The 17,588-nt window shown below is 44.8% G+C and overlaps 1 protein-coding gene across 3 annotated transcripts in view; it reads left to right on the top strand.

Annotated features, from left to right (window-relative positions):
- Nucleotides 1–17,588, top strand: part of SORL1 (sortilin related receptor 1) — a 100,483-nt gene that overhangs the window by 22,570 nt on the left and 60,325 nt on the right. For all 3 annotated transcript variants that reach the window (XM_068135380.2, XM_068135381.2, XM_068135379.2), the window contains exon 2: nt 9,077–9,190. In XM_068135380.2, the coding sequence (XP_067991481.2) occupies nt 9,077–9,190 (114 nt within the window). The remainder of the gene's footprint in view (nt 1–9,076; nt 9,191–17,588) is intronic.

Raw genomic sequence — 17,588 nt, 5'->3', positions numbered from 1 at the left:
GGGGTTTACTTGTAATCTAACATAGGGGCTTACTTGTAATCTAACATAGGGGTTTACTTGTAATCTAACATAGGGGCTTACTTGTAATCTAACATAGGGGTTTACTTGTAATCTAACATAGGGGTTTACTTGTAATCTAACATAGGGGTTTACTTGTAATCTAACATAGGGGTTTACTTGTAATCTAACAAGGGGGTTTACTTGTAATCTAACAAAGGGGTTTACTTGTAATCTAACATAGGGGTTTACTTGTAATCTAACAAGGGGGTTTACTTGTAATCTAACATAGCGGTTTACTTGTAATCTAACATAGGGGTTTACTTGTAATCTAACATAGGGGTTTACTTGTAATCTAACAAGGGGGTTTACTTGTAATCTAACATAGCGGTTTACTTGTAATCTAACATAGGGGTTTACTTGTAATCTAACAAAGGGGTTTACTTGTAATCTAACAAAGGGGTTTACTTGTAATCTAACATAGGGGTTTACTTGTAATCTAACAAAGCGGTTTACTTGTAATCTAACATAGGGGTTTACTTGTAATCTAACAAAGGGGTTTACTTGTAATCTAACAAAGCGGTTTACTTGTAATCTAACATAGGGGTTTACTTGTAATCTAACAAAGGGGTTTACTTGTAATCTAACATAGGGGTTTACTTGTAATCTAACATAGGGGTTTACTTGTAATCTAACAGAGGGGTTTACTTGTAATCTAACATAGGGGTTTACTTGTAATCTAACATAGGGGTTTACTTGTAATCTAACATAGGGGTTTACTTGTAATCTAACAAAGGGGTTTACTTGTAATCTAACATAGGGGTTTACTTGTAATCTAACATAGGGGTTTACTTGTAATCTAACATAGGGGTTTACTTGTAATCTAACAAAGGGGTTTACTTGTAATCTAACAAGGGGGTTTACTTGTAATCTAACATAGGGGTTTACTTGTAATCTAACATAGGGGTTTACTTGTAATCTAACAAGGGGGTTTACTTGTAATCTAACATAGGGGTTTACTTGTAATCTAACATAGGGGTTTACTTGTAATCTAACATAGGGGTTTACTTGTAATCTAACAAGGGGGTTTACCTGTAATCTAACATAGGGGTTTACTTGTAATCTAACATAGGGGTTTACTTGTAATCTAACAAAGGGGTTTACTTGTAATCTAACATAGGGGTCTACTTGTAATCTAACATAGGGGTTTACTTGTAATCTAACATAGCGGTTTACTTGTAATCTAACAAGGGGGTTTACTTGTAATCTAACATAGGGGTTTACTTGTAATCTAACATAGGGGTTTACTTGTAATCTAACATAGCGGTTTACTTGTAATCTAACAAAGGGGTTTACTTGTAATCTAACATAGGGGTTTACTTGTAATCTAACATAGCGGTTTACTTGTAATCTAACATAGGGGTTTACTTGTAATCTAACATTGGGGTTTACTTGTAATCTAACAAAGGGGTTTACTTGTAATCTAACATAGGGGTTTACTTGTAATCTAACATAGCGGTTTACTTGTAATCTAACATAGGGGTTTACTTGTAATCTAACATAGGGGTTTACTTGTAATCTAACAAAGGGGTTTACTTGTAATCTAACATAGGGGTTTACTTGTAATCTAACATAGGGGTTTACTTGTAATCTAACATAGCGGTTTACTTGTAATCTAACATAGGGGTTTACTTGTAATCTAACAAAGGGGTTTACTTGTAATCTAACAAAGGGGTTTACTTGTAATCTAACATAGGGGTCTACTTGCAATCTCACAAAGGGGTTTACTTGTAATCTAACAAAGGGGTTTACTTGTAATCTAACAAAGGGGTTTACTTGTAATCTAACAAAGGGGTTTACTTGTAATCTAACAAAGGGGTTTACTTGTAATCTAACATAGGGGTTTACTTGTAATCTAACAAAGGGGTTTACTTGTAATCTAACAAAGGGGTTTACTTGTAATCTAACATAGGGGTTTACTTGTAATCGAACAAAGTGGTTTACTTGTAATCTAACAAAGGGGTTTACTTGTAATCTAACAAAGGGGTTTACTTGTAATCTTACAAAGGGGTTTACTTGTAATCTAACATAGGGGTTTACTTGTAATCTAACAAAGGGGTTTACTTGTAATCTAACAAAGGGGTTTACTTGTAATCTAACAAAGGGGTTTACTTGTAATCTAACAAAGGGGTTTACTTGTAATCTTACAAAGGGGTTTACTTGTAATCTAACAAAGGGGTTTACTTGTAATCTAACAAAGGGGTTTACTTGTAATCTAACAAAGGGGTTTACTTGTAATCTTACAAAGGGGTTTACTTGTAATCTCACAAAGGGGTTTACTTGTAATCTAACAAAGGGGTTTACTTGTAATCTAACAAAGGGGTTTACTTGTAATCTAACAAAGGGGGTTTACTTGTAATCTAACATAGGGGTTTACTTGTAATCTAACATGGGGGTTTACTTGTAATCTAACATAGGGGCTTACTTGTAATCTAACATAGGGGTTTACTTGTAATCTAACATAGGGGTTTACTTGTAATCTAACATAGGGGTTTACTTGTAATCTAACATAGGGGTTTACTTGTAATCTAACAAGGGGGTTTACTTGTAATCTAACAAAGGGGTTTACTTGTAATCTAACATAGGGGTTTACTTGTAATCTAACAAGGGGGTTTACTTGTAATCTAACATAGCGGTTTACTTGTAATCTAACATAGGGGTTTACTTGTAATCTAACATAGGGGTTTACTTGTAATCTAACAAGGGGGTTTACTTGTAATCTAACATAGCGGTTTACTTGTAATCTAACATAGGGGTTTACTTGTAATCTAACAAAGGGGTTTACTTGTAATCTAACAAAGGGGTTTACTTGTAATCTAACATAGGGGTTTACTTGTAATCTAACAAAGCGGTTTACTTGTAATCTAACATAGGGGTTTACTTGTAATCTAACAAAGGGGTTTACTTGTAATCTAACAAAGCGGTTTACTTGTAATCTAACATAGGGGTTTACTTGTAATCTAACAAAGGGGTTTACTTGTAATCTAACATAGGGGTTTACTTGTAATCTAACATAGGGGTTTACTTGTAATCTAACATAGGGGTTTACTTGTAATCTAACATAGGGGTTTACTTGTAATCTAACATAGGGGTTTACTTATAATCTAACATAGAGGTTTACTTGTAATCTAACAAAGGGGTTTACTTGTAATCTAACATAGGGGTTTACTTGTAATCTAACAAAGGGGTTTACCGGTAATCTATCATAGGGGTTTACTTGTAATCTAACAAAGGGGTTTACTTGTAATCTAACATAGGGGTTTACTTGTAATCTAACAAAGCGGTTTACTTGTAATCTAACATAGGGGTTTACTTGTAATCTAACATAGGGGTTTACTTGTAATCTAACATAGGGGTTTACTTGTAATCTAACAAAGGGGTTTACTTGTAATCTAACATAGGGGTTTACTTGTAATCTAACATAGGGGTTTACTTGTAATCTAACAAGGGGGTTTACTTGTAATCTAACATAGGGGTTTACTTGTAATCTAACAAAGGGGTTTACTTGTAATCTAACATAGGGGTTTACTTGTAATCTAACATAGGGGTTTACTTGTAATCTAACAAAGGGGTTTACTTGTAATCTAACATAGGGGTTTACTTGTAATCTAACATAGGGGTTTACTTGTAATCTAACATAGGGGTTTACTTGTAATCTAACAAAGGGGTTTACTTGTAATCTAACAAGGGGGTTTACTTGTAATCTAACATAGGGGTTTACTTGTAATCTAACATAGGGGTTTACTTGTAATCTAACAAGGGGGTTTACTTGTAATCTAACATAGGGGTTTACTTGTAATCTAACATAGGGGTTTACTTGTAATCTAACATAGGGGTTTACTTGTAATCTAACAAGGGGGTTTACTTGTAATCTAACATAGGGGTTTACTTGTAATCTAACATAGGGGTTTACTTGTAATCTAACATAGGGGTTTACTTGTAATCTAACATAGGGGTTTACTTGTAATCTAACAAAGGGGTTTACTTGTAATCTAACATAGGGGTCTACTTGTAATCTAACATAGGGGTTTACTTGTAATCTAACATAGCGGTTTACTTGTAATCTAACAAGGGGGTTTACTTGTAATCTAACATAGGGGTTTACTTGTAATCTAACATAGGGGTTTACTTGTAATCTAACATAGCGGTTTACTTGTAATCTAACAAAGGGGTTTACTTGTAATCTAACAAGGGGGTTTACTTGTAATCTAACATAGGGGTTTACTTGTAATCTAACATAGGGGTTTACTTGTAATCTAACATAGGGGTTTACTTGTAATCTAACAAGGGGGTTTACCTGTAATCTAACATAGGGGTTTACTTGTAATCTAACAAAGGGGTTTACTTGTAATCTAACAAAGGGGTTTACTTGTAATCTAACATAGGGGTTTACTTGTAATCTAACATAGGGGTTTACTTGTAATCTAACAAGGGGGTTTACTTGTAATCTAACATAGGGGTTTACTTGTAATCTAACATAGGGGTTTACTTGTAATCTAACATAGCGGTTTACTTGTAATCTAACAAAGGGGTTTACTTGTAATCTAACATAGGGGTTTACTTGTAATCTAACAAAGGGGTTTACTTGTAATCTAACATAGGGGTTTACTTGTAATCTAACATAGGGGTTTACTTGTAATCTAACATAGGGGTTTACTTGTAATCTAACATAGGGGTTTACTTGTAATCTAACAAGGGGGTTTACCTGTAATCTAACATAGGGGTTTACTTGTAATCTAACAAAGGGGTTTACTTGTAATCTAACATAGGGGTCTACTTGTAATCTCACAAAGGGGTTTACTTGTAATCTAACAAAGGGGTTTACTTGTAATCTAACAAAGGGGTTTACTTGTAATCTAACAAAGGGGTTTACTTGTAATCTAACAAAGGGGTTTACTTGTAATCTAACATAGGGGTTTACTTGTAATCTAACAAGGGGGTTTACTTGTAATCTAACATAGGGGTTTACTTGTAATCTAACATAGGGGTTTACTTGTAATCTAACATAGCGGTTTACTTGTAATCTAACAAAGGGGTTTACTTGTAATCTAACATAGGGGTTTACTTGTAATCTAACATAGCGGTTTACTTGTAATCTAACATAGGGGTTTACTTGTAATCTAACATTGGGGTTTACTTGTAATCTAACAAAGGGGTTTACTTGTAATCTAACATAGGGGTTTACTTGTAATCTAACATAGCGGTTTACTTGTAATCTAACAAAGGGGTTTACTTGTAATCTAACAAAGGGGTTTACTTGTAATCTAACAAAGGGGTTTACTTGTAATCTAACAAAGGGGTTTACTTGTAATCTAACAAAGGGGTTTACTTGTAATCTAACAAAGGGGTTTACTTGTAATCTTACAAAGGGGTTTACTTGTAATCTCACAAAGGGGTTTACTTGTAATCTAACAAAGGGGTTTACTTGTAATCTAACAAAGGGGTTTACTTGTAATCTAACAAAGGGGGTTTACTTGTAATCTAACATAGGGGTTTACTTGTAATCTAACATGGGGGTTTACTTGTAATCTAACATAGGGGCTTACTTGTAATCTAACATAGGGGTTTACTTGTAATCTAACATAGGGGTTTACTTGTAATCTAACATAGGGGTTTACTTGTAATCTAACATAGGGGTTTACTTGTAATCTAACAAGGGGGTTTACTTGTAATCTAACATAGGGGTTTACTTGTAATCTAACATAGGGGTTTACTTGTAATCTAACATAGCGGTTTACTTGTAATCTAACAAAGGGGTTTACTTGTAATCTAACATAGGGGTTTACTTGTAATCTAACATAGCGGTTTACTTGTAATCTAACATAGGGGTTTACTTGTAATCTAACATTGGGGTTTACTTGTAATCTAACAAAGGGGTTTACTTGTAATCTAACATAGGGGTTTACTTGTAATCTAACATAGCGGTTTACTTGTAATCTAACATAGGGGTTTACTTGTAATCTAACATAGGGGTTTACTTGTAATCTAACAAAGGGGTTTACTTGTAATCTAACATAGGGGTTTACTTGTAATCTAACATAGGGGTTTACTTGTAATCTAACATAGCGGTTTACTTGTAATCTAACATAGGGGTTTACTTGTAATCTAACAAAGGGGTTTACTTGTAATCTAACATAGGGGTCTACTTGTAATCTCACAAAGGGGTTTACTTGTAATCTAACAAAGGGGTTTACTTGTAATCTAACAAAGGGGTTTACTTGTAATCTAACAAAGGGGTTTACTTGTAATCTAACAAAGGGGTTTACTTGTAATCTAACATAGGGGTTTACTTGTAATCTAACAAAGGGGTTTACTTGTAATCTAACAAAGGGGTTTACTTGTAATCTAACATAGGGGTTTACTTGTAATCGAACAAAGTGGTTTACTTGTAATCTAACAAAGGGGTTTACTTGTAATCTAACAAAGGGGTTTACTTGTAATCTTACAAAGGGGTTTACTTGTAATCTAACATAGGGGTTTACTTGTAATCTAACAAAGGGGTTTACTTGTAATCTAACAAAGGGGTTTACTTGTAATCTAACAAAGGGGTTTACTTGTAATCTAACAAAGGGGTTTACTTGTAATCTTACAAAGGGGTTTACTTGTAATCTAACAAAGGGGTTTACTTGTAATCTAACAAAGGGGTTTACTTGTAATCTAACAAAGGGGTTTACTTGTAATCTTACAAAGGGGTTTACTTGTAATCTCACAAAGGGGTTTACTTGTAATCTAACAAAGGGGTTTACTTGTAATCTAACAAAGGGGTTTACTTGTAATCTAACAAAGGGGGTTTACTTGTAATCTAACATAGGGGTTTACTTGTAATCTAACATGGGGGTTTACTTGTAATCTAACATAGGGGCTTACTTGTAATCTAACATAGGGGTTTACTTGTAATCTAACATAGGGGTTTACTTGTAATCTAACATAGGGGTTTACTTGTAATCTAACATAGGGGTTTACTTGTAATCTAACAAGGGGGTTTACTTGTAATCTAACAAAGGGGTTTACTTGTAATCTAACATAGGGGTTTACTTGTAATCTAACAAGGGGGTTTACTTGTAATCTAACATAGCGGTTTACTTGTAATCTAACATAGGGGTTTACTTGTAATCTAACATAGGGGTTTACTTGTAATCTAACAAGGGGGTTTACTTGTAATCTAACATAGCGGTTTACTTGTAATCTAACATAGGGGTTTACTTGTAATCTAACAAAGGGGTTTACTTGTAATCTAACAAAGGGGTTTACTTGTAATCTAACATAGGGGTTTACTTGTAATCTAACAAAGCGGTTTACTTGTAATCTAACATAGGGGTTTACTTGTAATCTAACAAAGGGGTTTACTTGTAATCTAACAAAGCGGTTTACTTGTAATCTAACATAGGGGTTTACTTGTAATCTAACAAGGGGGTTTACTTGTAATCTAACATAGGGGTTTACTTGTAATCTAACAAAGGGGGTTTACTTGTAATCTAACATAGCGGTTTACTTGTAATCTAACATAGCGGTTTACTTGTAATCTAACAAAGGGGGTTACTTGTAATCTAACATAGGGGTTTACTTGTAATCTAACATAGGGGTTTACTTGTAATCTAACATAGGGGTTTACTTGTAATCTAACATAGGGGTTTACTTGTAATCTAACATAGGGGTTTACTTGTAATCTAACATAGGGGTTTACTTGTAATCTAACAAAGCGGGTTACTGGGATCAAAGAAAATAGGGATTGCTTTTTCTGGAAAAAACCACATTTCCAATCTGGCCTCCAAAGCCAGTCGCCGACTGGGCATCCTCCGTCGTGCAAAGTCCTTCCTTGGCTCCTCTGAGCTCCTCACCACATACAAGGCTTTCATCCACAGCTCAATGGAATACTGCTCTCCCCTCTGGGCTGGTGCTCCTGCCTCACACCTCGCTCGTCTTCACGCTGTTGAAACCAAAGCATTCAGAATCATTGGAATCTCCCGCGATGAAGCTGATTGTGAGGGCCTTCCACTCACTCACCGCAGGCAGGTTGGTGGTCTTTCTGTCTTATACCGACTCCTCTCTGGCCTTGCTCCCCCTGCCCTGTCTGGGCTCTGCCCCCCAAATATTCCTGCAGGACACACAATACGTGCCAGAAACCCTCTTCTGGTGAAACTGCCAAAATCAAGACTCTCTGCTCACCTTCACTCCTTCATGCCTCTTTTCTCCCGCCTCTGGAACAAACTCACTCACTCTGTCCAAGCAGCTATGGCCTAGGAATGGCAGGAGGCACACACCCTTGCCTCTGTGCCATTCGAAACCCAACCCAGCTATAAACTGTCAACCTGGTGTTTCGCATGTAGAGTGAGGCATCAACGTGTGTGCTGTCGCTCACAAAGCCAATACACCAGAAGACTCATCTGCTAGCAGTAGCTGGTGGACGTTAAAGATCCCACAGTGTCTTTTGCGAAGAGTAGCTGAGTTATCGCCGGCACCCTGGACCAATTCCAAAATCCTGTCACCTTCAATTGGACGTCGAGGGCCTGACCGACCGGTTTTTGAAAGACGGGCAAAAAGTATTTCCTCACCGAACCCACAAGAACATGGGAATAATTTGGGCTTTTAAAAAGGAAGAAGAAGAAGAAAAGCAACTGTGGCTTAGCACCGGCTTATGGAACTCTCTACTCTACCTCTGCCTGTTCTCCCTCCATTTTAATCGTTGTGGCCTTAAATCTAATGTGGATTTAAATCAAACTTAAACAAACCTATTTTAACGTTTTCCTATGCAGGGGGGTACAAAGAGTCAGACAACGAGTTTCTTCATCCTTATTTCCCTATATTATGCATTTAAAAACAAATAAACGACATGAACCGATCCCCGTCAGCATGAAAACTGCTAACACGATACACGAGAAGTGCTGCGCTATCAGAATTGGATGAACAGTCAGGTAAAAAAACTAGGAATCATTTACTACTTTTTACCACCAAAAAGTGATTGATCCTTGAATAATTTTCAAATGAGGTTTTGGTGTTGACGTTGGTGTTTCTCTTTCAGGCGATCCTTCACGACAACCACAGCCAATTGGTGGTTCATTGGGCGGGTGAGGGGAGCGACGTGATCATCGCGTTGGCCAGAAACCCACCAGGAAACCAGAAATCTTCAAGTGCCGTGAGCATTCCCTACGACGACCCCTCCATTGCCATTCCTCCCGATCTTCCTCTGCCACTTACTACGGACACCTCATTCACCTTCTTGTCTCGGATCCTGGCATGCAATTCCTGATGGATGCATGACGTTGATTTAGCTCACATTATTTTATTTAAATTGTCCATCTTTGCTCGCTGGAGGGCCTGCTTTTAAGGAAAACCTTTTACCTGAGGACCCAACTCTCTCCTTGAACTAGTGGTTTCCCTAAATATCCTTTTGTAACCCTAAAGGCAGCAGTTTATCATTCCATAGTCCTTAAAAATATATCAAACAACGAGCATGACGTGCTGCGGGTTCAGGTTTACGAAACTAAAGAGGATTTTATCTGCTAAACAAACAAGATTTTAAAAATGCGGAAGTGGTGAAGAGAAGGTGTTTTGATGAAAATTGTTGGCTAGTGTGATATTTCCACATCTAGAGCAACGCCTCAAGGCAAAATATTTGGCCCTGTAAGCCGTGAAAAATGGTCTTGCGGGGTTGAGCTTAGGGTGTGACGTGTGCGCTGGGACTTGGGCACTTTGCCATCGAGAGCACCTGTGTGATGGGTGCTGTGCTCTGGCACCTGCATTATGGGTGCTAAGTCCTTGGCACCTGAGTAATGGGTACTGGGCACCTGATTTATGGGTGCTGAGTCTCGGGCACCTGAGTAATGGGTGCCGGGCCCCAGGCACCTGGACAATGGGTGCGGGCCCCCAGGCACCTGAATAATGGGTGCTGGCCCCCGGGCACCTCAATAATGGGTACTGGCCCCCGGGCACCTCAATAATGGGTGCTGGCCCCCGGGCACCTCAATAATGGGTGCTGGCCCCCAGGCACCTCAATAATGGGTGCTGGCCCCCGGGCACCTCAATAATGGGTGCTGGCCCCCGGGCACCTCAATAATGGGTGCTGGCCCCCGGGCACCTGAATAATGGGTGCTGGCCCCCAGGCACCTGAATAATGGGTGCTGGCCCCCGGCACCTGAATAATGGGTGCTGGCCCCTGAGTTATGGGTGTTGTGTGCTGAATGTGTTAAATGCCTGTAATATTTTCACTTGAAATTTTATGTTATTTATTATTATTATTATTATTATTATTATTATCGTAACCTCTGCCCCCCGGAGGTGGATGGAGGTCATGTTTTCACCCCTGTCTGTTTGTGAGCAGGATATCTCAAAGTTGTCAATGGATTCGGACGAAACTCGGTGGATAGGTTGGGTGTGTGACAGGGAAGAATTGTTTACATTTTGGTGAAGATCCAGATACGATAATTTAAGGTTATTCTTCACCATTGAGACATGGGGCCAAAAACTAATTTTTAGCACGATATCTCAAAAGGTTTAAGACAGATTCAGACAAAACATGGTTAATTAGTTGAGTAGTTGACAGGAACGAGCTGATTCGATTTTGGCTCAGATCCGAATGCAGATCCACGCTATCAGTGGGATACAAAAGGTAAACTGTTCAGCCTGGCAGAGGTATGCACTCTACTGGTTGCCGTTCTAGTTTCATTTATACTTATTTGAATAATCAATATTAAATATTTTAATGTCCTCTTCTTATGACATCCACTTAATGTGGTGACATGATGAGATTTTTCCAGTGTTCTCCATTAGACTTAGCATGGAGTAAATTAACGCCAATCATGCTGGTGTCCTCATCAATGAGGTCGTAAAGTGCTGTGAGAGGACGCCCCCTTTTCCCGGGTTCCTCCGGCCTCCAGAGCAGTACTTTCTTTGCTGGTTCTTCATGGCGCATCACGTGACCAGCAAGGCGAAGTCGGCTTTGCCTCACAATAGCAGAGATGCGGGAAAGAGGACCACACAAATATCTACTGGTGATGGTGATTATGGTCTCACCAAGCAACGTCCAGGACTTTGCGATGCAATCAGGTGTATATACTGTTGCGAATATGGAATTTGGCCTCCATATCCGCTTGTAAATATTCCCCTATTTTCTCCGATACTCCCCAACTCTCCCTTACCCCATTCCCTAGTCCCATTGTCTGTAAACAACACCCATTAGAGCCGATCTTCCCCTTCATCCCCCCATTAAATGTCGTGCCCAGGTCCCCCGCACCACACGTAGACAATTATAGGACATCTTGCTAGTTATTCTTAATCTATGTCAGTTAAGGACTTGTTTCCATTAATTATGACTCTTCGTTGCACCAGAATGTGATTATATGGCACCTGTTAGGAAGTTTAGGACCTCCCCATACCTCTCCGCATCTCTTCCCCATGAAGAAGCGCCAACTACAACAACAACAACAAAAGAGGGGGGCGGCGCGGTGACGGCATGGGGAGTGGGCGTCCTCCTTCCGGCTCGGTTAGCCGCCATTGACCACGCGCTCCACGGGGTTACCACGAAGGGGCTCCCTGTCGGCCCCTCGTCAAGGGCGGAGCCGGTAACCCCCGCACCCAATGAGAAGCCATGGGCCGATGCCATCTGGGGCGGCGCTAACGAGCCGAGGGCGTGTCACTCCCCGCCGGATATACGCGGCCCCGCGCCGGACGTGACGGGAGATGCGCCCCGAGCTTGGAAGGACAAGACGCCACCCTCCCGAGCGCTGAGCGACCTCCCCGGCATCTCCACCAAAGTCGCGACCCACGAGCGCTGAGCGACCTCCCCGCATCTGCTGGACACCACCGTACGTGATTCTGTCCCTGAGCCAGGTGCACCTGAGCCATCGACTGCCGCTTTCCTTGCCATCAAATCCCGTGTGAGTCAGCGTTGTCCCGTTTATCTGTGGTCTGTCTAGGGTTAATATAAGAGTGTGTCTAAGTGCCTGTCTTCCTATGCTGTCCCTCTTGTAGTTGTAATCTAACCTTTTTCCGTACGAATATACTTGAGAACTGAACCCCTGGTGTCGTATTGTGTCATTATAATCCAGCCGGGTGTCTTCTTTTTCTTATTGAGCCAGCATAGCGCGATTAGTCAACCCCGGGTGCAATCGGGGTAACTTGTACGGATACGGCGGCCATCCCGCTCGGCCCACCATACCATCAAAGTCGTATCCGTAACAATTGGTGTCAGGAGTGGGATTCGAGGCCCGACCAAATTTTGAAGAAAAAAAAAAAAAACGAATAGAGGAAAAAAAAAAATTTGGTCAAAATTTGGAGCGGCCGAAATTTGTTTTGTTTTACGAAACTCGAATTTTGCAAGTCGCGCTATGGCGGATCAAGACGGCTGGGGTCCGGTAGGGGAGAGTGAAGCAGGGTCGATCCAGGACCAAATTGAGGGACATGAGGAGAGCGAAGCAGTGAGGGCGGCAGGTTCGCAAAATGGCGGCGCTAGGCATGGGGAAGAGGAGCGTGAACAACAGGTCGGCGCCGCGCAGGGGATTGCAGTAGCGGTACCCGTGCCGCCGATGGACATGCAAGTCCTCATGGCGCAAATAGGGGCCCTGTTGGCCCAGAATAGCGAACAATTGGAACAAAGAATGGGCAAGCAATTAAGGGATGACATGGGAAACCAGATCGGGGGTTTAAGGAATGACATGGGGGCCAATAGCCAATGGTTAGAACAAAGGATGGGGTCCAATAGCGAGAAATTGAGGGAGGACATGGGGGCCCAGATCGGAGGGTTAGGGAGTAGAATAGAGGGATTAGGAAACAAATTTGAGGGACTAGACAACAAATTTGAGGGGTTAGACAATAGATTAGGGGAAATACAGGAGGGGTTAACGGGGGTAGAAAACAGAATGGCCGCTCAAGAGAATCAAATGGAAGGGATGCAAAAAGGGTTAGAGGGGTTAGAAAACAGTATGGAAGGCAAATTGAGGGACATGAGGGACCAAGCGGAAAGGGAAGTTAAACAAATGGAGCAGCAGATAGAGGGGGTCAGAATGGGGGTAGAAACCAAACTGGATGCTCACAGGGAGGAAATGGAGCAGATGAGGGTGGCATCTGGGCAGGAGATGCAAGTGATGGGAGAGGAGATCCGAAGAGGAGTGAGTGAGGAGGTCGGAGGAGTGCGCGAGGAGGTGAGGCACTGTAAGGAGCGCATGGAGAAAGAGGTGAGAAAGGGGACTGTAAAATTGCAAGGTGGTATAGAGGAGTTGACGCTGGGAGTAGAACAACTGACAGTGGGACAAAAGGAGTTGGGGGACCAGGTAAAGAAGAACACAGCGGTAATAGAGGGTTTAAAATCGACACAGAAGGAGATGAAAAAGGACGTAGGGGTAATTAAAAAAGAGTGCCAGACGGTACATGAGGACCTGACGAGGAAAATGGACAAGGTGGTAGAGGTAATGGAGGTTAAAGAGCGGGAGGTGCGGGAGCACATAGAAAAAAATAAAGTGGAGTTAGAGGAAGAACTTAAAGGGGCGCACGAAGAGATGAAGGAGATGAAGCAAAAATTAGAGGAAGTGGAAGAAGGGGTGAGCGAAATTAAGAAGCGACGGAGAGAGGATAAGAAAGAGATAAAGGAGGAAGTAAAAGAATTGGTCCAAAGTCTGTGTTCGGATCGTGATGATGTGCTCATTAACCGGATGAGGGATTCGCAGGTGATGGAGGAGAAGCGAAGAGAAAGAGGACCCGGTGTAAGTGGTGACCAATATGGTCGTGCGTATGATGCGCCAGGTGATTTAATAAGCTTGGGGGTCGAGATAGACCCGGATGTTCGTGAGAGGCCAAGAGTGAGGTGTATGGCTGGTCCGGAGGGTATGGAACGAGAGGTGCGAGGTGTGGGTGAGCAAGGTTGTGGTGGTATGGAATGGGTAGCGGGTTGCGGAGGTGTGACCCATGCATCGACACCAACAGGGGTAGTTGTTGGAGGGACCGGGGAGGCACGAGAGCCCCTTGGGGGTAGTGTACTGTGGGGGCCCGGCCGGTTCGGCCCCGCGCTGACCCCGCAAGGGGCGACGCACGGGGTCCGGCCGGCGGGCAACGACTCGCATACGAGGTGGTCCCACAAGGTCCCACTCGCGCCGTATGACGGCAAGAGTGATCTACGCGCGTACCTGGCGCAGTTCGACTGTGTGTGTAAGGGTAACGGTTGGGGTGAGGACGAAGGTGGAGTACACCTGGTGGCCGCATTGCGCGGCGCGGCGGCGGAGGTGCTGACGGCATTACCAGCGGGTGCTCTCACCCTGCCAGCCCTCCGCGACGCCCTAATTAATCGATTTGGAATAGAACAGCAGAGCGAGCTTGTTAAAGCTCAGCTCGCGCTGCGAAAGCGCAAGCCCCAGGAAGCCATCGGGGAACTTGCCCACGACATTCGCCGCGCAGTGGGGATCGCACATGCTAGCATGGCAGCGGATTCCCGGGAAAGCCTGGCGCTGGACCATTTTATCCAGGCCCTCCCGGATATTGAGCTCCGGCAACAGCTCGCCATGTGGCGCCCGCAGACTCTGAGCCAGGCGGCTGACGCTGCGGCCCGTTGGGAAGCAGCGAGGCCCCTGGCCCGGGGGGGCGAGCGTCTCGCAATGGCGGTCCGCCAGATGGGACCCCCGATGGAGGGCGGACCCCTTAGGGGGCCCGCCCCCGACGTGGGTCCTGACCTGGCGGGCATGGTCCGGAGGCTGGTGGACCAGCGCCTGGCAGGACCTGGACCATGGCAGGCGGCCCCGGAGGTGGCCCGCGGTGGACCACGAGCGGGTAATCCAATTCGGACCTACAGGGGGGGGAATTTGGAATTCCGGAGGCAAGCACCTTATCAGGTGAGGTGCTATACCTGCAACCGCCTGGGTCACCTGGCGCGGCACTGTCGAAACGCGCGCCGGGATGATCCCCGGCAGTTGAGGTCCTCAACTCCGCCCAGGGGGGAGCGGGTTAGCCGACCCCAGACACCCCCCCGCCAGACCCCGGGAAACTAGAAGGTGTCGGGCACGTAGGGCGGTGTTCGGCAGCAGAGGATGGAGGAGAGCCCTCATTGACGCGACGGGTCATTTATTGTGGCCAAATTGGAACCGGTAGCCTGACAATTAGATGCAAAATTGCCGGCGTGGGGGTAGACGCCGTCGTGGACACAGGAGCTAGCGCCACGATCATCAGCCCTGTGGTCCTTGATTCGAGCGCAGGTGGCTGGGATAAGATCCAGCGCCTGCAAAATTATAGTTTGCAGCTTGCTACCGGGGTAACGGCCCCGATCATAGGGCGTGGTTCTGTGACCCTCAAGTTAGGGTCGGTAAGGAGGGAGATAGATGTTTGGGTGGCGGAGGTGTGCGACCCATGTTTAATAGGGTTGGACCTGTTGACTGCCAGCGGTTGTAAAATCGACTTGTGCCGGGGGATCCTGCAGGTGGGAGTAGAGAAGAGCTGCCGTTAGGGGGAGTGAGCACGGCCGAGAGAGCGGAGCTGGAGGCTTCCGAGGCCGTGACCATCCCCCCCAGGGCCGAGGCGATAGTGCCGGCCCGGTGGGCAGCTCGCCCAACATGGCAGGAGTCCTGCGGCCTGGTCGAACCGGTGGCAGCGCAGTCCATACCGGGTTTAATCGTGGGCCGCACCCTTGTAAAAACGGACGGACCGGTAGTGGCCGTCCGAGTAGTAAATGTGAGTACAGAACCACGCACTATAGTAAGGGGCACGAGGGTAGCTGGCTGCACCCCAGTTGAGGAAGTCGCGACAGTGAGGGGCGAGAACGTCCAGCCGAGCCGACCCCGGGGGGAGCCTTCAATAACAAGTAGGAATTGGCCCGATCCCATTTGCGAGATGGTAAATCGTAGTAGCGTAGAGTTGGGAGGTACCCAGAGGGAGGCCTTACACAAACTGGTTGGGTCCCATTTGGACCTCTTCTCCCTGTCCACCGAGGATATTGGACGTACGGGCCTGGTGAAACATCAGATCCACACCGGTGAGGCCCGGCCTATTCGTCAGGCCGCCCGACGGCTCCCTTGGAGCAAGAGGGCGGAAGCTGACGAGCAGGTTGCAAAAATGCTCGACGCAGGTGTGATCGAGCCCTCGGGAAGTCCTTGGATGTCACCTGTTGTGCTGGTCAAAAAGAAGGATGGGACCACGCGGTTCTGCGTGGACTATCGCCAGCTAAACAACGTGACACTCAAGGACTCATATCCCCTGCCAAGGATTGATGACACCCTCGATGCCGTTGCGGGCTCAAATTGGTTCACAACTTTGGACCTCAAGAGTGGGTATTGGCAGGTGGAGATGGATAGGGCAGGGAAGGAGAAAACGGCATTTTCCACAGGTAAGGGACTGTATCAGTTTACTGTGATGCCGTTTGGTTTGTGTAACGCCCCCGCCACCTTTGAGAGATTGATGGAGCATGTACTAGGCGGCATGCCATGGCAGTCATGCCTGGTGTACCTGGATGACGTCCTGGTACATGCCCAAACGTTCCCCCAGGCACTAGCTAATTTGGACCAGGTGTTCGGGTGCCTCAGACAGGCAGGGTTGAAGCTGAACCCGAGTAAGTGCACTTTGTTTGCAAGAGAGGTGGCCTATCTAGGTCACGTGATTGGCCGCGAGGGGGTAAAAACAGACCCAGACAAAATTAAAGCGGTAGAGGAGTGGCCCGCACCACGTACCATCAAAGAGGTGCGGGGATTTTTGGGACTCTGCTCCTACTACCGGCGCTTTGTGGCGAAATTTGCGGAGTTGGCCCGTCCCCTCCACCGGCTTACGGAGAAGGGGACGCGATTTAATTGGACACGGGAGTGCCACGAGGCCTTCCAAAAATTGAAGGGGTGTCTAACATCCGCACCCCTTCTAGCTTACCCCACTAGTGACGGGACATTTACCCTGGACACGGATGCGAGCCAGGAAGGATTGGGCGCAGTTTTGTCTCAGACACAGGAGGGCGTGGAGAGAGTGATTGGTTATTATAGCCGGGCCTTAAGTAGGCCCGAGAGAAATTATTGCGTCACTCGCAAAGAGTTATTGGCTATGCTGGCTGCCATGAACCATTTCCACCCGTACTTGTACGGGCGGAAATTTTTGGTTAGAACTGACCATTCCTCCTTGCAATGGCTCCTTCGGTTCAAGGAACCGGAGGGCCAAATTGCAAGGTGGTTGGAAAAGTTGCAGCAGTACGATTTTGATGTGGCCCATAGGGCCGGGAAGGCCCATGGTAATGCGGACGCACTCTCTCGGCGTCCTTGTCTGGGGGAAAACTGTAAATTTTGTGCGAGACACGAGGAGAGGGAGCAATTGGGCGATTCCGCCCCGATTCTCGTCGTCCGGGCAACCCGGGTGAGAGGGCCAATTTTGCCACTAACCGCGGACGAGGAATTTGGAGAGTTGGCTTGGAGCACGGCCCAGCAGGAGGATCCTGTTCTGGGGCCGGTGTTCCAATGGGTCAAATTGGGGCAAAGACCGAAGGGGGAAGAGGTCACCCCCCTCGGGGCGCAGACAAAGGCATATTGGGCTCAGTGGCAGACCCTGGAATTGAAAGGCAACATCTTGTATCGCAAGTGGGTGGA

Source organism: Myxine glutinosa, chromosome 14 (assembly GCF_964187855.1).
Source record: "Myxine glutinosa chromosome 14, kmMyxGlut1.1, whole genome shotgun sequence".
Classification (NCBI taxonomy): domain Eukaryota; kingdom Metazoa; phylum Chordata; class Myxini; order Myxiniformes; family Myxinidae; genus Myxine; species Myxine glutinosa.
This window is presented reverse-complemented; position numbering and strand designations above follow the sequence as displayed.